The sequence below is a fragment of the Cyphomyrmex costatus genome, unplaced genomic scaffold (genome assembly GCF_001594065.2).
Source record: "Cyphomyrmex costatus isolate MS0001 unplaced genomic scaffold, Ccosl1.0 scaffold367, whole genome shotgun sequence".
In the NCBI taxonomy this organism is placed as follows: domain Eukaryota; kingdom Metazoa; phylum Arthropoda; class Insecta; order Hymenoptera; family Formicidae; genus Cyphomyrmex; species Cyphomyrmex costatus.
Genome location: NW_017277851.1, coordinates 595654 through 617457, shown reverse-complemented (window position 1 = coordinate 617457; position 21804 = coordinate 595654). Strand labels below are relative to the sequence as shown.

General features: G+C 39.3%; 1 protein-coding gene across 1 annotated transcript in view; it reads left to right on the top strand.

The window, feature by feature from the left end:
- Positions 1–21804, top strand: part of LOC108776631 (zinc finger protein castor homolog 1) — a 57875-nt gene that overhangs the window by 24601 nt on the left and 11470 nt on the right. Inside the window, exon 5 of the mRNA XM_018543304.1 lies at positions 1958–2021. Coding sequence (XP_018398806.1) covers positions 1958–2021 — 64 coding nt within the window. The remainder of the gene's footprint in view (positions 1–1957; positions 2022–21804) is intronic.

Genomic DNA, 21804 nt, shown 5'->3' with positions numbered 1-21804 from the left:
GCGTATAATACTCGAGTCTTAACGTTATTCTATTGTTTGCAAATCAGCTCTATTGTTTTCTCATATACCTCTATACTCTCTCGCGCACCCCTCGCTTCGCCTCTCTCCTTGCTTCTACTCTTTTTCGTCCTTCCCCTCCTTCTCCTCCTCCACCCTTTCCTTCATCGGCGGTGTCCCCCCCCCTCTCTTCTTTCCTCTTGTATCGTCCTCTTTCTTTCTCTTATCGTTACCCATGCTCTCTTCCCTCTCTCTCTTCTTCTTTCTCGTCGCCACTCTTCTCGCCCCACCTCTGTCCCATTCCGATCTTTTTCTCTTTCTTCGCCCTCTGCCTTTCCCCCTCCGAGCCCTGATGCACACGTCCGCATTATGTACATCGTGATGCACATATTATTTTCCATTTGTTTCCTCGCGTCCGCGTTTTCTCCATGCAATTTTTTCATCCACGATAAGTGAATTAATTTAGAATGTATATCGCGATTATGAATGTATTCCCTTTTTTGTTCCACTTTTCTCTCTCCAGAATCACAACGAGACATGCAAAAAGATTTTCCCAACCATCCTCTCGATCGTTCGACGTTATTATGCGCGATACGCTGCAATCCGTAATATTAGGCACGGAAGGTCGTCGATAATTATGAACGAGGAATATAAATGTTCGATTAGAGATTGCAGAATTGATGGAACGCAATGGTCACGTACGTGAGGCGAGTTCTATTAGATTCGACGGAATTAATCGATTGTTCCGGCGCGCGCTCGATCGGGCGCACGAGGTTGCTTCTTGTTAGGAGTGAAGTTCACAGATCGGTACGAAGAATCTCAACGAATGATAATGCAATGACTCGTCGTAGCGTAATAGAATACATTTATATGTGGTATTTATAAATAAAAAGTAATTTAAATCTTTCGATAATTTACTTGCTGAGATAAAGTTTCTTCAAGTTTCAATAACAAGTCTCTTTGTTCTATTTAATTCGAAGAATAAGTAGAATCGTGAATTTTCAAGACTAACGGAAAATTCAACGTTAATGAAAGAGGAGAGAGAACGATAGAGGTAGATGGACGACGATGTAGTAACCGGTTCATAAATTCATGACATCGTTGGATCAGATCTCAGCTAAGGCTTCAGAAATCGTACAGCATTCGTGAATAATTTGAACCGCGATGGGGCTTCCGACAAGTGTCTTCCCCCGAGTAGTGTCTGCCTCTTTTAATTTTCTTCATTTTAAACAAATAGAAAATCGATCGATATAAACAACACAAATAAGCGAAGAAGTGAAAGTTTTCGATCAAAGCGGATTTCGGTACCTCTAATATTTTTTACACAAGAATGTTATTAGACAAATAAGATTAAAATAGTTGTGATATATGTAGGATAAGAAATATTTGCAAGCTTAGATAAAAGTAATATATTGAGAGTAGATTTTAGTTAGGCATTAATATAATTGTGCAAGATGTGGATGAATAGTGTGTGATTAAATAAATCTAGTCTTTTTTATCATGTAAACTGAATTAATGAATTTTATTGGCATTATTATTGCGATAATAAAATTTCTTCTGTTACTATTAAAGCTGTTATTTCCTCTTTTGATTTTAATTTCATCTGCTGAAGCATTCGATAAATGTAGTAGAATCGTAAATGAAAGAATCGAATATACAACACGTCGATATAAAAGTCAGTTACTCAAAATTGAAACGCCGCGTGGTAGATATGCCCCGGGGTAATTTCATTACTTGGTAGCAGTAGGGTTAACGAAGGATATTAAGCGGCCATTACGAATGCGCCTAAGGCCATAACGCGATTAGTTCGCGGAATAGTCGGTCTTTTGTACGATAGATTTTACGGAAACATCTCGCGTCTGCCGCGTGGGCAGCAGGTCCCCCTTTCGTTTCGTCCCCTTCGCTCGCGTACGGCCCTGGGCACGCCGGTGCATTGTACATCGTAATGTATTTCTTTTAGGTACCGCCGACAATAGCGAGCCTGGTGGCGATGAAGGTGGAGGCAGCTGACCCGATTGTTTCCGGTGAGTTACTATTTCCTTCTGCTGACGGAATTATCGGGATCGTAATTAGATTCGAATCGAGACTGCTGCGTTCGATGACCCTCTTCACGCGAACAAAAGAAAGGTGAAAAAAAAAAAAAAGAACGAACGGAAAAAGACTCGACAGTGACGGATGCGAAATCATCGAACGTTCGCCGCCGCAATCTGGTTAGACCAGGTGATTTGTAATCGACAATTTTATTCGTCGAGCGGATCTATGATTAGAACGGAGACAATGTTGCCGATCGACTGTTGCACAACTGTGCATTATAAGTCACGTGTCATATTACGGCACTAACGGCGAATTTAGTTGGACGCACTAGTGAACTCAGATGTGTTATTATTATACCCTGACTCTTAATTTAAGTATGAAAATAAGATGCAAGTATCTCGAATTAGAAAATTACATTTTAAGAATTTCGCGGTATATTTCATTTTTTATATTTATATTAAATATATTTAATACGTTGTATATTAAGCGTATATTTACATCAATTTGTGTACGATGGTTTTAGTATGTCCCAGCGCTCTTACTGAATGCGTCCCATCGAATTCGGTATAAATGTGTATTGGATTATTACTGGATGCGAGAAACGAGAGATTATCAATACTCAACAATATACTGCAATAGTATCATTCGCGTTTATATCTCGTATTCACAATTCCCTCTATCTTTCTATCTTCTAGGATGACTGTTTTGTTACGACTTAATTACTCGGTACGATGTACACGTACATAATATATATAAGAAGCAGATCATTAAAAGAGCGATAAAAATATTAAGATAGAGGATAACTTTTTTCTTAAACTATTAGCGCTGTCATATTTCAAAGATTATGCGCCTCGATCAATTAAGCGGTTCTCTTTACGAATTGACAGATGCGATCATTAGGAATCGCCGATGTCGATATTACTCACAGTCGTAGCGCGATAGTGGGGCTTAATTAAATTGTATTTGCACGAAATTGATGGTTATAGATATCAAAACGAGGCCATTAAACTTCTCTGTTAACGTATGTCGAACAGGTGCAGGCTGGTGGCGCACATACAACGGCGATAATTGTTAAAGTCATAAATTGTTATAATTAGTGACGACCATCGGTAGAATTCGGTGATCGAGAAGCGTCACACTTCACCTAAATAGATCAGGATGTTGGGATCACTCTCTTTTTCTTTTTCCTCCGAAGACTTGTCTCATTTATTGAACTTGCGTTTAGTGATAAGATGATGCTAATCCTTTATTTTCAAGTTTAACGAGTTTGCAAACATGTAATCTGATCTGATAATATCCAAATTACACGGTGTATATATGTATATTGCTTGATTCCGAGAAGTTTACTCGATACGTTTAACGGAGAGAAGCTTATTTATTTGGAAGATTAATTTTGAAGTATGTTAAATGATAGTGGTACTATAGACAAATTATGCTAGCAACTAGCGAGAAAGTAATCTAAGATATCAGTTTGAAAGTGAAAATAAAAGCGACGTTATTTATCTTATACGTGGGCAGCTGTACTGTAGGACCTACTGTTCGAGATAACAATCTTGGTAAACGACAGACTGATAGCGATTCCAGAAAGCTCACGTCTGTAGCGAACCTAGTCTAATTTTCAAATTACCAATCTCGCACAGCTACATCATACGTTTACGTTTGCACGTCGTTGATGGTCATCTTCTTCACGATGTAATGAAGGCACCTCATCGACGCGAAGACAAGGTGGCCAGCGGCACGTCGCTGTCAAACGTGAAGAATTAAAAGGACGATGACGGCAGTATCGGGAGCGTGCGAGGGGGGGGGGGAAACAGGGGGGACAGCATCTTCAGTGAGGAGAAGGAGGGGTAGGAGGAAGAGGACGGGGTGTGCAGGAGGGAAGGAGGAGGGAGGGAGGGACGAGAGAGGAGAGTCGAAGACACTGCGAGAAAGAGAGAATAATGCGTTAAAGCAGCAACCAGCAACTACTCTAATTGGCCACTTTGTCCATTTATTCGATTTATTTAAATTATGGGACAATTGACAGTAGGCATTCTATTTTTTAAATCTCCCCGGCCACAACCGGCTGATTGGGCAAGATTGGCGTGAGACACTGGCCCCACAGATTCCCCAGTTGTGGGCTTAATCAGCTTTGATTGCTAGCATCTCTCTTTCTCTCTCTCTCTTTCTCTATCGTTCTCTCTCTCGCTCTCTCTCTCTCTCTCTCTCTCTCTCTCTCTCTCTCTTTCTCTGTCCTCTCTCATCCGCATCTCTTTCTCTCAGCGTTTTCTTTCTCTTTCCCTTTCCACGTACGCATACATTCACGTCTCCGTCTTTCTCTCACGTGTCCACGTTCTCTTTCTCTCACCGATATAACCCTTGCCTCCGCGTCCGCTTGCTTAGTCCGCGCGCGAACAACGTACACATTTTATTTTATTCCATTTCGCAGCAGATCCCACCACGCGTTTAATATCGTCCGGCTGACGTTGGATTGGCCGATCCGAAATTGTGGGAATATGTCACTGGACGAGAAAATCCAACGGAGGCCGCCCACTCTCTCTTTCTCTACTTGATGTTCTTTCTCTGCGTGTGCCCCTCTTCGTCGTGAATGCCGTGATTTCCGTCGCAGAATCTTTTCGTTTTCGACGGGACGGGAATTGTGCGATAGACCGCAGATTAAAGTATTCAGAGTATTTAAATTTCACCGAGCCGGGCCTTCAAATAGCACGGAAAAGATTAGAGAAAGATGAATGAATCCTGCGTTTCTTTTATCACTGGTTGAAGTAACCCGCCACCTCCCCTCCCGCCCTCCCTCGGACCTCTCGTGGGAGCCGCGTTGGCACTCATCCTATTTCCTTGATAATTCCCATAATGCTGTGGGCGGATATTCCAATAAAGGGGGAACAGCCCCTGGGTACAAAACACTGAAAGCGGACGGCCGCGATTCGTTAGGTTGCGCCACAATTCACGGGTTCGCGAGGATCGAGACAAATAAAGGCCGCAGGGAGAGCCGACGACACTCCAGAGCCGGCTTACGAATAGCTTCAGATTTGTCACGTGGCACGCAGGAATGCGCGATAATTACTCAAAGATGCGGGCCCCCTGTGCTCTTGGCGCACGCTGGTTGCGCGATTTCTCCAGGCTGGTTCTCCACGCCTAGCAACCAATTATTAATTCCCGTTGGGAGATCCGCTTTGAAGGAGAAACGGAAATGAATTCTTCCGAGAGAGGAAACATTTTGTAGCAAATTTCTGCATTAAGATCGTACGAGAACACGCGAAATTGGCTCTAATAAAATTTCCAAGGCTTTTGAATAGAAATTGCAATTTTACGGAAGAATATTCAATCTGTCGTACACAAAACCGATTGCTTCCGCAGCTGGAATACGTGCGGCTAAACTTTTAAACGGCGGACGCGCGAATGCATACCGATTATTTTTATCCCGATTCTATTAAAGGTCAAGCGTGTGTAGGATATTGGATTAATAACATTGTTTCCGTTCCAACCATTAATTTCGTGCAAATACAATTTAATTAAGCCCCGCTATCGCGCTACGATTGTGAGTAATGCAAGTAAAAAGACATCGTCGATTCCTAATGATCGCATCTGTCAATTCGTAAAGAGAACCGCTTAATTGATCGAAGCGTATAATCCTTGAAATATGACAGAGCTAATAGTTTAAGAAAAAAATTATCCTCTATCTTAATATTTTTATCGTTCTTTTAATATGATCTGCTTTCTATATATATATATATTATGTACGTGTACATTATATCGAGTAATTAAGTTTTAACGAAACAGTCATCCTAGAAGACAGAAAGATTGGGGGAATTGTGAATACGAAATATAAACGCGAACGATACTATTGCAGTATATTATACAGCATAATCTCTCGTTTCTTGCATCGATCCAGTAATAGTCTGATACACACTTATGTCGAATTCGATTGGATGCATTCAGTGAGCGCTAGGTATTAAAACCATCGTATAGATAGTAAAGATGTATATTTAATATAAATACAGTTACAGTGCGTCCAATTAAATTCACTGTTAGTGCCGCACTATAACACGTGACTTAGAATGTACAAGCCGTTTAATGCAAATATCATATATATATTTTTAATAATTTTGATGTAGAAGAGAATTGGAAAATTGCGAATATCTAAGATTAAGGAAGAAAAAGCCGAAGATTATTTATCAATTATATAAACCTTTTTTGACGAATATTATTCTAACTACAATAATTAACACTTATATATCATGTAATATAAATTATAATTTTTTCAAGAGAAAAACCGATTCGATATTAACGATATCCTGCATAACGGTGGGTAATTTCGAATGTCAAAATAAATTTTGTTTTTTATTTAATTTGTAATTTATGTTAACAATATATAAATATTAATTATTGTAGTTTAAAATCAAATAAGTGGACTTTCTTCTGAATGGAAATTTTTATTATTTTTGATTAATTGTCAACTTTATTTAACTTTTCCCTCCCTTAGAAGTTCGCAGTTTTCCTATTCTTCCCTGTATAATTGTTAGAATTATGTTTTTCTCTGATAAAGTATTGAGGGAGGTATTGTTATTTAAACGACTCCGTTAACACATCTAATTACACGAAACAGATTCGTTAACGTGAAAACACGAGTCTGGAAATGGATAGTGTAAGTGTTCTGCATAGATGCGGGTTGCCGGTCTGGGCAAGAGCGGCCGAGCAAGCAAATAACAAATAAAGCATATACAGGAGCTTACGATAAATAACTGGTGCACTGCTCTCTACATATAGTACCGGCTATGAACCCTCCAGGGCCTCGTTGCTTTTTCTCCCGCTGACTCCACCATCCCTGCGAGAGAACGATCCACCCACTAGATTATCTTTCGGATCCGCGTACTTACAACAATTCAGGCACCGAAGAGTTAAAGTCTCGGCGATCTTTAGTTTCCGTTCGCAAGGCGCAGACGCGGGCAAGAATTTTTAATTTTGGCTCTGTTTTTTAGCACTGACGAGATACTACGAAAAATGCTCGATCCTGGACAAATTTTCGCGACTATCAATGGGACTCTGGGGGTGCGAAGATAATTGAAGAACAATGACAATTAATAAAAATTTGTGATTATTAACATAAATATTTCGATAATAAATTATTAAATTCGTGATTTTTTATTATATAAATACTGTATAAAGAAGTATACATATCTTTAATACTATAACATCTCTCATATATTGCTGAAAAATTACAATTTTTTCTCTGCAGTTATCATTTTTATTGATAATCGAACTCGAATGTGATAATATTAAAATCATAGTTTTTAATAAAAATCGAGTATTATTAAATTTTGAACATGTATATATGCCTATAAAACTAATAAATTATGAAATTAGTACCCCCTCCCCCAACTGTATTATCGCAGTTTATTATTCTTAATTATTTAAATTTTAACACTTACGCGAACTTCCATAAGCACTTAGCGTTTTTAATAGTCTCGTCGGTGTTTTCAGCAAGCCATTTGAATAATTATGAAAGGCAAGTTCAGCTATTATCGCAAAAAATATCTATAGTTGCAAGATTGTCAAATCATTGTCGCTATGTAGTCACATATAATTATGTCTTTAAAAAAATAATTAATTAAGGAGTACGTAGAATATCTTGCGAAATTATTTTTTGCGAAAGCCTACCTGTTGGAAATTGTATCTAAAAATTGGATAAAATAAGTTCTTTTTTATAGCATTTTATATTTATATTATAATGAAGAATTAAATACATATTTAATGTTTAAAAAAGAAAAAGCTGAAATCATTTAATCTATATTGTCTTATAGAATTTTACTTAAACAATTGTTTCTGTAAAAAGAGGAATAGTTATTCGCTTGCATATAATACCTTTCTCCAATTTTCATGCTAATTTTCGTTTGTATTTAAATTCGCGATACGGATTTCATTATTCGATATTGAACAACGTGATTGTGATGACAGACGACCGCTGTTTTGTTGCCACGTCCGTTTCTCGAGCAAGCAACCGTTAGCCTTGAAGAAATACCATTAAAAAGCGATATGTGTAGTGAAAGAGAGCGAAGGAGATGGAGAAGAAAACGAATTTCACGGTTCATTCGAAACTTTTTAAACGAATTTACACGCGCCGTCCGCCACGCTTCGAAGGGGTTGAAACTTTACGAATTAACCGCTAAGTAAATATTTGACAGGTAAATTATAGCCTACGTCGCTCCGCTTTTTTCCTTTTCTTTTCTCTGGAACGCTTTGCTTTATCGAATTATTGAGAAACACAGGTCGCGTGTTATTTCATCGTTTGTAATAAACCGCGACAGTTTATTGTCCACGACGAGATTTTTTTTCGATACGGCGATAAAAATACACGGCGACAATTTCTGCCATCGCATACTTGCGGTAACAATCACGTGGTTCACCTAGACCTGTGCAAACAATGGCCAATTTCATCGACGTGGACGCAAACAATGCTCGCCATAATTCGTGGTCCAGTCGAGTTCCCAAGCGTTTCTCGCGAAACGGCCCGTCATCACCGTCATCCCTTGCCTCGTAAAAACCTGTAGCGCCTTAAAGACGGAGGAGATATACGAAATTTTATTATTTATATATGAAATTTATTATATCGCCAGACCGGCCCTGAGGGGCCCCAACGGCAGTGACGGGGCTCCTCAGGGCCGGTCCCTTTCACCCCTCTCGTTTCTGCGACGTCTTCTCGCGTCGTCCCGTTGTCGGTCTAATTTATCGTTCCTCAAAACTTTTTTATTAATCTCTTACCTCCCGCGGAATCGTGATCGTCGCATTAAAAGGATGTCGCGGCGGTCACCGAAATGCATCGGTACACAGACGGAATGTCGTCCCTCATTTTTCGCTCTACCACCATGTCGCCGAACTCTTCCTCATCCCTTCAATCCGAGGCTCCCGGAGTCGGCGATTCCACCTTTCTTCGTCTTTTTCCTCCGTTCCGTATCGTTTACGTGGCCTCGATGCTATCGTACCGCACAAAAAAGACATTTTTCCGTAAACGTATACGCTCTATATACTTTTCGCTTACATAAAAAGAAGTTGATGCCGTGGAATATTAAATTACCATTAGTGAAATAGACTTTATAGAATTACAGAGAAACGAGATTGAAACAGTTATAATTGCACTGGTCGACAAATTTTGCTTTTTTTTTATTTAATTGATCTGATAAAATGTTTTTTATAATAGTTTTGCGCAGATTTTTTAAGTCCGTTTATCAAATATGAGCAGAGTAGGATTTTTGATAGAACTGTTACTTTTGACATCTTCGAAAAGTCGAATTCTTAAAGCTTTATATTTTTGAAGCTGTCGAAAGCAACAGCTCTAATTTTTGATTAATATTAATATCTTTTAATACTTACTGGTCGACAAAATTTCATTTTTTTTATGTTAAATTAATCTAGGTGTGTTTTACAGTATTTTTTGCGCGGATTTTAAATCTGTTTAATTTATAAAAAGAATATAAATATACGTATAAATAAATAATTCATATATATAGGAAGTAATTACTGAATTTAATATAATTTTCTCATTATAAAAATTCAAACAGAAACAAATCATTTTAATTAAGAAAAAGACCCCATACAATGAGTTGCTAATAAAAAGTTCTAAGAAGTGATGTATCGGTTATAATAAATTGAAGTCCGTGAGATAAATTCTAATCTTGTTTTTGAAATCAACATCAAAATATATACATAAGAATCAGCAAATATTACTAATTTAACAAAATTAATTTTGCTTATTGTTATTAATTACTACATAATGTGTTAAATATTATGACTATTATATAATAAAATGTACACGTAGTATTTATATGAAAGCATTATTTGCAATATAAGCAACATGTAAAACTGTGATATGAACGTTAAATATGTAACACGTTCCAAACTCTGCGCTAACGAGGTTTGCGCCAATATCACGCGAAATATTCAGAGATCCAATCAACCTCCACCAGGAGTAGTATTAATATCTGCCATCCTTTTTGTCGATCCTGGAATTCCAGGGACGTCCCGTTCTTCTCCTTTTTCTCCCATCCACCGGTTTCCCCGTTCGGGATTCGATGGATCTTGCGAACTTAGAGCGCGGGAAAAAAGGGCCTCGGCTAATTAATAGAGCGGGATCCAGACCCCCGAAGGGACCGGGGCGCGCTTAGGACCCTTTTGCGAAAAATAAAATACACTCGTGGAGTAAATTAACGGAGAGAGCGCGGGGAGAGCCAGGCTGCCGCGAGCTAATTAATAGAGCGAGGATCCGAGGAGTGGTGGAGGCCCCCAGGAGGATTCTCGAATCTCCGCTCGTTTACGCTCGTTTTTTGCATTGGAGGATGATCCCGAAAATCACGGTCCACGCCAAAGATTTCGCTCATCACCTTGCGCAACGTGTCATTTACCTCATTATGGAATACATGCCGAAAGAGTTTTATGCAAATTTTTAATTCCACCATTCTCGCCATCGATTTTGACTGGCACCGTTAATTATAGTGTCCCGGGCTTAATTAATTCAATTCTTCGCAGTACTCTTTACGCGCTGTATTTTATCACATGCAATTTCGAGAGTGTAAAAAAAAAGCTAGAAGCTGCAGAGACGATAAAAATGGCTGGTTCGAAAAAAGAATTGCGAAATGGTCGAAACGAATGCCGCGATGTTGGCCGCGCGATTGGCCCCGATCGATTTGTATCGGGAAACAGCTATTGGCAATCGCATGCCGTCCTCGAAACTCAGGAATCCATCGTTGCTCGATCGGACGATGGTCTCTTCCCCGATCTCCTCCACCCTGCTGTCATCGCTTCACGTCCTCGTTTTTTCTTGGCCCTCGTTTCGCGATTTTTCAATCGCCAAGAACATGTCTATATTCTCATATCGACTATATCGAATTATCGACGCAAAATTAGAATTAAACGAAACAACGTAGTTCAACTTTGAAGTATATAACATTCTTATCTCGTGCAGAAGTTAAATTAAGTGTGTAGGAAGGGCACCAATTCAATTTTCTTTGAGAAAAGAAGTTTTTCCTCATTAATCTTGAAATGGGTAGATATGTTTAAGTGCAAATAAAAAAACTTGTTCCAGACTTCTAAAGGAGATCTAAAGTAAACGCGTTGAAAATGAGCAATGAGTACAAAAAAGTGCATTGCTTTTACTTTCGTATTAAACTCCTTACAGTTTTCAAGTAATATTACAAGTTTCAGAGAAACTTTTTGTGTTTATAAAGTCGAATTTTTTATCTTAGAAATTTGTTGCGGTTCTATTAGATTCTAAATATAGAAAATTTAAATTTAAAATTTGGATTCATTAGATTCTTTCTCTCTCTGCACTCAATATTTACAAAAAAATCAACATGAAAGTAAACCATCATTTAATAGACAAGCATTTAGCAAAGAATCAAGATTATATCAATTAATTTTTAAATAGTTAATTTTTTTCACTAAAATTAAGTTTCTTTATTAATATTGGAAAAAATTTCACAAATGTGTCCTTTCTGTACTTATCGGTTCAATTGTAATGTTAAACAAAGGATAAATATAATAAAATAAGTAATAAATCTTTCGCAATTTTTCTTTTTGTTAAAAACGGGCAAAAGTAAAATAAGAAATAAATTTTTTGCAATCAGTTGCTAATAAGAGATATATGCCAAACTCTTGGAAGCCAAGTCAAATCAATAACGAAGCAAACTCTAACAGTTTACGGCCATCAATCTCAGAGGCGCGGAACGTCTTCTCTGTAACGTCACCCTAGTTAAACGTCGTCGATAGGTCTGCGAAGCCCTTCACTGCGTTCGCCGCGAAATGAAGACATCGCCGACGGATGACTCTTAATCATCGCCGACGAGTTCGAAAGTGGACTCGCGCCGAGAAAATTACACGGTGTGTCCCTCGGGTCCGATCGTTGATCAATCACTCGTCCGAGAACGAGACGACGGCAGCTCGTCAGCACCCTTGGACGCACTCGCGGCGAGACGAAGCGACCGATCTTTTTCTACTTGTGCCTTCCCTCGACTGTCGGCTTCGCGTTTTGCGCCTTTCCGACTGTGCAAATCACCGATTGTAACCGCTTGCGCTGTAATTCAGAGCAGTTCAATTGCAGACGCGGGTCGGCGCGTTTTAAGCCAACACTTGTTGCGCTTCTATCGTTAATAATAAATACGTCTCGATTTTCAAACATTTTTTTAATTTGAGATATGGTGGGATCGAGACAGACTTTTTTTTTAACATTTAATGTGTGCCAGCAACGTTTAATTCTTCCGTCAGCAATAAAAGTGTCTTTAATCCAGATTGTAAAGATCTGAAACAATTCCGATACACTCGTTGTTTTTATTATTATAGAAGTCGAGTTGTGTTCTACTTATTCTTTTTACAGATTTAAATTTATCGTTGGTGCCTTTAAAGATTTCAATTGAGGGCTAAATTGTGCTTGTCAGTCTAAATTTATGATATTACATACTTTAGCTTCAATTTAGAACTGCCTTTCAAGGAACTGCCGAAAAATAATTGGTCCGCAGTTTGTGCTCAAATTGAAAAGATTCACGCAAAAAATATTATTATAGGCCAAGATGGCTTAGACTTCCTTTTATCTTCCTATACATGTTTCTCGATCATTCTTTTCCGTTATTCCTCGAATAAGCCGGCCGTTGTCTTGTCCAATGGCGGAACCTTCGGATTACTCTACCCGGGCTTTTTAGATCATATCCGCGTCTTCCGCCGCACGTATCTTGCTCGTGCTCGAAAAAAGGATCTCCCGAAATATACGGAATATCCGCGGGCGCATCGTCGGTCGGCATCCGGTTGACTATTTCGAGAATATAATCACGAAACGAAGCGCCTCGCCGCGCCGCAGGCGAGAGAGGATCGCGGGGGAGGGGGGAGCGTCGCAGGGAACGCGAAAGAAGAGAGAAGACGAAAAAGAGATTGAAAGGAACGCGCTTCTCCGACGGGGAAGAAGAGGCTCTATACAAGAACGTTTCGCGTTTCCACCGTTCTGCATTCTGTCGCGTTACGAAGTCTCGTTCTTCGTCGCCGCCGCGTGTTTCATTCGGAGAAGTCCTGGCTTGTAATGGGCCGTACGATGTTCGTTATACACGCTAGGATGTGTTACAGTCAATGTGTCCGCGATTAATTTTCCTGTTTCTGATCACAAGTAAACGATACGAATGATTTACTGACCATCGTACATTTCCGAGATTGCTATGATGATGTTAATCGAAGTTGTTTTTCGTATTTTTCAATATTTCCTTCTCTTTTCTTGCTTCATCCTATCGTAAAGAGCGCTTGATTGCACGTTAGTATCCAATGGAACGTTGATAATCGTGTAAGTGTGAGAGATAATTTTCAAATTACTTAATAAGATAGAACGACTACGAATTAATTTATTAAAGATATCATTAAGTACATTAATCGATTAAGATACTTAATTGTATCTTTGATAAATTAATTGTGTGATCGTTTTATTTTACGCACAGAGAATTTCGTGAAAACTCACTGGCTCTTCTTTCTAGTTGTTATGTTTTGAGATAATAATTATGTCAGATATTAGAAACGATTGAGAAAACAAGCCGACGACGTCTCAACGCTCTTTTGATACTTGCTCTTTTCCGTTCTTCTGCTAATCCTCTGTGATCTGCGATGCGCCGCGGCTTCCCGCTTTTCTTCAAGAACGAAGAAAACCGCAGACTCTCTCGCGGGCACGTCGTTAATAAATAGACCTTTTCTCCTCCCTCGTGTCTCGCGCTTCTCGCGCCGTAACTCGCTCGCTCGGAGCTCGTTGCCTCTTCGGCGTTTTAGTAATTCGAGTTAGCTCTTCGACTCTCTTCCTTCTTCGTCGCCTCCCCTTCGGCGCCCCTCCGGCTCCATCGGTCGTCCGTCTGTTATTTCGCGCTTGACGCGAAAAGCAAGAAAAAGGAGAATTGGCGGCCTCCGTGCGAGTACCGGCGGTGGAAACGGTCGGGAGAGAGAGAACAGCTTTGTGGAAGAGAGAAAGAGAAGGAGAGAAGAAAGAGGAAAGGAGAGAGTGCTAAAGAGGGTCGAAGAGGGTCGAGACCAAGACCACGAAGTCGCTGATTGTTTTAGCGCTAGGCCAAACTAAAACGGCTAGGGAGACTCAGAGGGTCAGGGCCGTGTGTGAAAGGATTTGGATACGGTGATGAGTTTTTCATACGCCATTGATCGACGTATAAGTCAATAAATTTTTTTAATCTCAACTTTTTCGCCTCGATGTACGATATACAGTATACTTAATCAGAGAAAAAGAGGTATATTAATAGTAGTGACAACTATACGCATGTTTTATACGTAGAATTAATGTACACAGTTTAATAAGCTGTTTTACAGTTATTGTGATTAAAATAATTTATTCTCCTATGTACATTAATTTTTGATATAATATTGTATATAGTTGTCATTTATATACACAGTGATCATGTCGTCAGCTTTATTTAACATTCACAAATAACAAAAATGTAATATTAACAATATCAAATATATTGATTTATCAATATATTTGAATATATATGTTCAGTTTCGGTATTGAATATTTTCTAAATGATTCTGACATAGTTGGTCAATACGGCCCTGTAAATTTTCAAATGCGATTTATTTCTCAGCGAGAAGTTCGCTGAAAAACGTTCCTGCCTGTTTTTCTCTTTCGCTCTTTGCGTCTCTTTCTTTGCTCGTCCGCACAACGAGGCGGAGACGATAGGCGATGCGTGCCAAATCATGCGAGTGGAATCGGAGAAATTTAAAAAATATTCTAAATTTAATTACCCCGCTGTGGACGACCCTCGGTCTTTCGAAATCGTGCGGGCTGCCAATGCTAGTGTTGAAAAATAGCCAATTGACGAATCGTTGCTCGAAACGTAATCGAAGATCACTTTGGCGCAAGAACTTTAAAAGATCAAAACGGTTATTAAAAACCCGAAAGTGAGAGCGAGATAATTATAAATAGAAACAATAAAATATTGATAATGAGAGATGAATTTTAGAAAAACAGGCATTTTTGTAATTATTGCAGGATATACCTACTTAAAATTTTTGTTTATTGTTAAATATGATATAAAAGAGTTTTAAATAGATTTTATAAAGCCAGGAAATTTATATTCGGACGTTGTTTTTCAATCCACATGCAGTTGGAAAATCTGTATTAAATTTAACACATTTTACGCATTTCGAGCAATCTATCTTGTGTATTAATTTAACGTAAAATATTCACAGATAATCACATACGTCAAATTATCACTTGGATACGTTAAAAATTTAACGCAAAAGTTTTAACAAGAATCGGTGTTAACACGACTATAAAGTGCTTTTACCTGGAAGATAAAAAGGACGAGAAGCAAGAGAAGAATCTCAATGATCCCCGAGTCTCAGGCGTCGATGAAAAATAGTGGCGCGCTTAAATAGTAGCCCGCGCTCGTTACGCGCCCGTCTAACCCGTCTTGTTAAGCTAACAGTCGTATAACCGCGCCCCGAGAATATTCAAAGTTATTGGATACGCGATCTCGTAAATCACGGGAGCTGTGCGGTATACTTTGTAAAACTTCGGAATGTGCATCGTGCCGCGCGCGGATAAGAGAAAAAATCGGACGCGCGCTCGCGCATCAAGGATATACCTTCCCGCGGTACACGTGTGAGAGTCTGCTGTGTATGACGCGCATAGAACAAGCTCGTTGTGCCAGTTTGTCGTAAATTTCCGTTAACGAGCCGGCCGCACCGAGTCGTGGCTCGAGCGCGCTTTTCTCAGGCAACATGGCGGAGAAACAAAAAACCACCCTGCGAGAAATATGAAGCCAAGAGCCCGTTGCACGCGCGCGCGCGCTCGCGATCGTAATTTTCCTCGCGGAAATGAAATTGTTTATTGGCGTGCCGTTATTAACGCGGACAGATAACCGACTCTTGCCATCTTAGATCGGACGCTGTTGGCATCGCGCGTAATACAGCTCTTGTTTATCACGCATGCCCGCTACTTCAAATTCAAAACAGATGAAGACAGATGGACGTAGTCGCATTCGTTTTACTAACCGCCGGCCAGATCAGCAAAGTCGAACGAGTGAAAGGAGGACTTAATTCTCTAGAAAGCTAACACGAAACGATTAACGCTAATCTGGTCTTACGCAGCGCGTACTAGAAGATTACATGACCAGCAGGCGGAAAGCACAGTATTACATTGGTCATTAGCAGTTGATGTGAACTTTATTAATCGGACAACCATAAATAAAATATCAATGTGCGAACGGCGCAGGATAGTCGTTTACAATTGCAATTAAAATTGTTGATAAATGTTAGTTACATCTTCAGTATCGATCCTTTGAGAATCGGACCTTTCTAATGAAATAACTTATGAAAGATCTATCCATTTTTCAGGATCACTGAATTTCATTGTTTCTACGAAATTCTCAAATTTAACATTTAAGAAATAATATAAATAATTGAATGTGTAGTCCAAATTCGTGTGTCTCTCGTGGCACTTAAATAAGTATATAATAACACGAAACTACTTAAAAATTGATACGATTTTTATTACGCTCCCTGTTATAATACTGACTATACCAGGAAGTTCAAACTGATATAAAAGTTTATCTCTGCTTGCCTTAGCTTTTAACATGGCAAATTGGACTTCCTAGTTCCTAATGACTACTGAAGGTTTATAGTACGTAGCTTAGCGCTCAACGATCTCATTCGTGTAAAATTTACGTATCGATAACGTGTCCAGAATTAATACGTACCAATAATTTTCAAGTAATTTATTTCTATTGTACCTCATAATTCAATCGACATTGACATTTTCACAATTGTCGATAGCATGCGACAAATATCGCTTCCCTTTGGCCTTATTCAATCACCAATAAGGGTAATCTGTTTCCAATGTTTTATAACGACTTTCATCATCGATAAATTTCCCCGTTCGAATCTCTTTATTTCACTTCATCGTCACCCCGTGTCGTCCCCCGCGATGGAAAATTCCCTGAATGAAAATCTATCGCGCGTGAATGAGGGAGACTCTTTCTCTCTCGATCGCAGGAATCGAATTTCTTGTTTTGACAGCGGATCGCCGATCCGTGGCGTGGCTGCATTTTGTCGTGCTCACCGAAGTTTTCGAAAGTCGAACAAAGAGAAGTGAGAAAGAGAATCGCGAGGAACAAGCCGGCACAGCGGTTTCCCCTTCCGGCTATTTGAATTTGTAGAAAGGGTTCGCTTCTGTTTATTTTTTGGGAGCCAATGGAGGGAGAAATCGTGTGCGTGCGAGGGGGTACATTGCGCGCGCTTATATATCGTATCCAATGTTACACACGGTATTTCCCCTCTCGTAAAAGCTTTGCGCGTTTTATATACGTAAGTAATCTCACGCGGGTGTATGTGCATTTAATGCAAAACCGGGTGCTAGATATGAAATTTGGAGAAGGGTATTGAAAGTGCCGAATACAATTTCATCATTGTCCACGAAATCAAAACGAAAGCGTCATGTTTTATCGGTGTTATCGTCATTTGAATCTTGGCCCGAGACACATTCGTGCGATCGTGTCAGAACATTTTTGTCGCATATCAGATAATTGAAAAAGTCCTATAATATATTCGATTTTCTAGAACTATAGAAAGACCTGATAGATCGTGTTACGTTGATAACGAGACGCGCTATACAGTATCTACTTGTATAGAGAAAATTGAAAAAAAGTTTTTTATGCTGTCGGAAAAGAAATGTTTCTGTAATACCTTCAAATAAAGCAACTTTGTAACGGACTTCACAAAATTTTTATATTTAAAATCATTTTTAAAATTAATATACTTTTATCTTAGATACTATGTACCGATTTATCTGTATATGTCCAGTTCCGAAATTATTTATATTCAAACATGAAAATATCTGATGTCACATAAATGCGTCCTCTCGTTATTAAAAATTAAATATTACTGTTGAATCATTTTGCACCGACAAAGAGGATTGATTTGCACGTCCGGTTTAAAAATTGTATCCGAATATCTGGCATAGCAACGCGTCCCCTCGTTAAATTTAACACGCCCGTCGTAAGTAAGGGCGCAGGGTTTGCAGCGTTCTAAAAAGAAAGGGGTTGCATGAAGGGGTCAAGGAGAGGGGAGAAGAGAAGAGCAAGAGGGTGTATTAAGTAGTTCGTATGTAATACTGCCCTAAAAAAATCTATATACGCGACAGCGTCCGGCAGGACGAGGGCGAGCTGGATTAAAGAAAGAAAGATTGGTAAACCCCTCTGTTCATTTACTATATGAGTAAAGCGATACCACGATGCTAACAAACGCACCCTCTAAAGTAAAAACGAAAAAAAGTTGAATTGGAGCTGCATGTTTTAACTTGTTTTAAGACATCAGTTTTTCCGAGATGAGAATTCAGATAGGCGAGTTCGATCTTTTACCGTCTTCTTGATTTTCTTGAAATAATCATGCTATCGTCATGAGAGGAATGATCGTGGCGCCAATCGTAAAATTGTCACTTGTATGCTGCAAATCTCAAGGCGGTATCATCACGTTGACGCTCGCGCATCTGCAAGCATCTGTTTAACGCTCGGCTCTCCGTCAAGAAAGTCACGACACGTGTACCCGTTTCTCAAAGCCGTTACGTTGAAATCGTTAAGTTGCATAAGCTAACTGCGCTGGCGTTGATTGGATAAAAGAAGGTACATTAGGCATATGCGCAGCCAAGTGAAAACAATAGGAGTACAGGGAGAGGTTGAATATTTTTCAATTATTAAAAGCCTATTATATATATATATATATATATATATATCAGATGTTTAAAGACTTACGCACAGCTATATTAATTTTTAAACGAAAGTTTATTGTAAACGTTATGACTTTTTTCTTGAAAAGGAGTTGTTATATATGAAAAAAAATTTTTTTTTTCATTTTTTCCCCTCGAATTATGACACTATTTCGCGTTATATTAAGTGGCTTTCCCATCTTTAAGCAATTTCACTTGATTTCCTTGATAATTCTTAGGCTCATGAAATTGAAAAGTGAGATTAGGCGATGTCTCTATGAAGATGAGTCTTTTTTTCTCGCGGGAAAGTGATATTATGAAACGAATAAACGATGTAACACTCAAATCAATTGCGTTCAATAAACAGCTATGAAGATTATTGTGTACGAATATGGAAGTCTGGATGAAATTGTAACACAGAGCGATGCAGGTCCTTCTGAGGACGCCGAATCTTTCTTCCCCTTTTCCGGTCGTTACCTCGCGCTACCTCCCTCGGTAAAGAGGGCGGACTAATTATAATGAACCCGTTCGCCACGAATGGGAGAACGGCCATAACGACGTTTATTCTTGTCTCGAATGATTCTACAGCCTACGACGGACGGTCGCGTCCAGCAATAAGAAGAGGATGAGTCTCTCCAGAAGAAACGCGGCGACGTCACGCCAACAGAGAAGGTGCTAAACGGGTGACGGCAATCTCTTTGTGGCGCCAATTATTCCAGAAACGCATTTTGAATTAAGTTTTGTAGTATCAGAAGATAATCTAACAGACCACTTAGAACTTTGTGATTCTTATGCCTGACACACACGCGCACGCACATGCGCATACACTATGTAAAGAATAATTTTATTAAAATATCAAATAATTTAGCTACAGGTATACTGATTTATGAAAATAATTTTCTTGAACATTAATTAGGATTATTTATATTGTTTAACATTGATGACCTGAATTGTAATTCGAAACATCTGTAATTATTTGCAATTATTTAGATGTGAACTGTTTACATTAAATATACTGAACAAGTTCATATAACTTTGGTCGTTAATAATTTGATGAAAATAATTATATTGAATTAAAACATTGATGGCAGTTTTAACATTCTAATTACCAGTTTAAGCAGTCTACACAATTCTTTTGATTATCCAATAAAATTATTAACTGAAAAGCTAAATTTATATAATTCAGTAAAATTATTTTTTATAGCATTTAAAAAATTAAAATTTTTGAAATTTTAAGTATTAGGTTTTATTACTAGATTAAAAAATGAATAGTTTTCTTAACATTCGCTTGATAAAAAAAAAAAATGCAAACAGATCGCTTCTTTTGGATGAAATTATAGTGTGCATTCATCATCTTCATCATCCGCATAATAACGTTCATTCTGGAATCCGATGATTATTGCTCCGAGAAACGTAGCGTGCAGCAGAAGAAGAGGAAGAAAAGAAAGAAACGTACAGCTGAAGGATAAGCGAGCGCGCTGGATGGATCGAGAAACGAGAGATAAGAAAAAACAAGTTATGCAGAAAGAAAGAAGGTGCTAAGCAAACGGGACAAGGCAATAGGGACCGTAACGTAATTTTGACAGAAATAACGCTGCCACATTTGCTGAAAGACAATAAGTTCGCGACACTCTCTCGCGGATCTTAGAATAGTTTAGTGTCGGTTGCTCTCTCTTTCTCTTCCTTCCTCACTCTTCATTTCTCTCTTCGCCTCTCTCGGTGTGTGTGTGTGTGTGTGTTCCTCTTATATCTACTCTTTCCCCATATTCTCCCTTTGTACGAGTGATGCTGGCGCCGACATCACCGAGCTTGCTGTCGTTCAAACGGACGTTGGAGATCTATCAGTTACTGTAGTCGTCGATTGATTCTTATTAAGCGATTGTTATTGACACATTTAGTTACTTATTATTGAATTGTATTCAGATATGTTCAGATTACATTGAAGATACGATATGTATTATAAATTTTCAAAGCAAAATGTCCCGAGTCTACTGACTGTAATTTCGTTAAATATATATCTCATTATGTCATTCAGAATGAGTATCTTGTAGCAACCATCGTATATTGGAAACAAAATAAAGATAAGAAAATTAGCCTTTGTTCGCTCTCGCCATACGGCAGAAGTGCTGCAAATCGATATGAGGTACTCCAGCGTTGATTCTGGGTTATTAAGTCGCATCTGGTCGGCGGTACCATTCGCGAAGCCATTTTTCCGGAAACAATGTCGCGACGAGGACCATTGAGGAAGGGTTGTAGACCTAACCGGGGGTTAGAGGAAAAAGCGACGAGTAAGGGCACGTCCATACTTCGTGCCTGTTCACGTATTTCTTTTTTTTCACCGGTATTTAGAACCTCTCGAGAAGAAAAAGCGTTCAATGGGGGTCGCCATGGTTAAGACGACGAATCGGCGAGCGCAGCGGGCACTCCACGCATTATCCAAACACGCACTTTCGTAGGTTGCGTTAACCCCTCTGTGCGCCCGTATAGACGCGTATGTGAGCGCATACGTGTAAGTGCGCAAAGCGAAAGAGCGAGAGAGAACGGTACACGTGAGCGCGTTGATGGAGGCAGCGACCGTTTTTCGACGTGTACCTCGTATAAAGGGTTATTCGCTGGGCCTATACGGATTAAATGATAAAAAAGGAAAACGACCCTGAAATACGGGGTCTTTTCAGGTTCGGGCCTTTTTGAAAATTTTAAACTCCCTCCACACGCCGAGTCTCTCGGACAACCGTCCCGCCTTCCATCTCTCTACGGTTTCGGGATCGGGCTTCCGACTCCCCGCTCTCTGAGCAGCTTTATAAGAACTACATATGAAAGGGTTTGAGCTCAAAGCCGCTGGATGCGAGGAGGAAGGGAGCCCCCGGTTACGTGTCATCCTGGGGGTTTCACATATTTTTTAAGATTTGCTCTTTAAGCCCCGTCACGTCGTGCATATTCTCCATTTGGTGCCATCAGTAACTGCGTGGCTCTGCGTGGGTGGGATCCCCCTTCTCGTTAAAAGGGAGCATCGGATTATCTTGCGTTTTTTTTTTTTTTTTTTTTTTTTT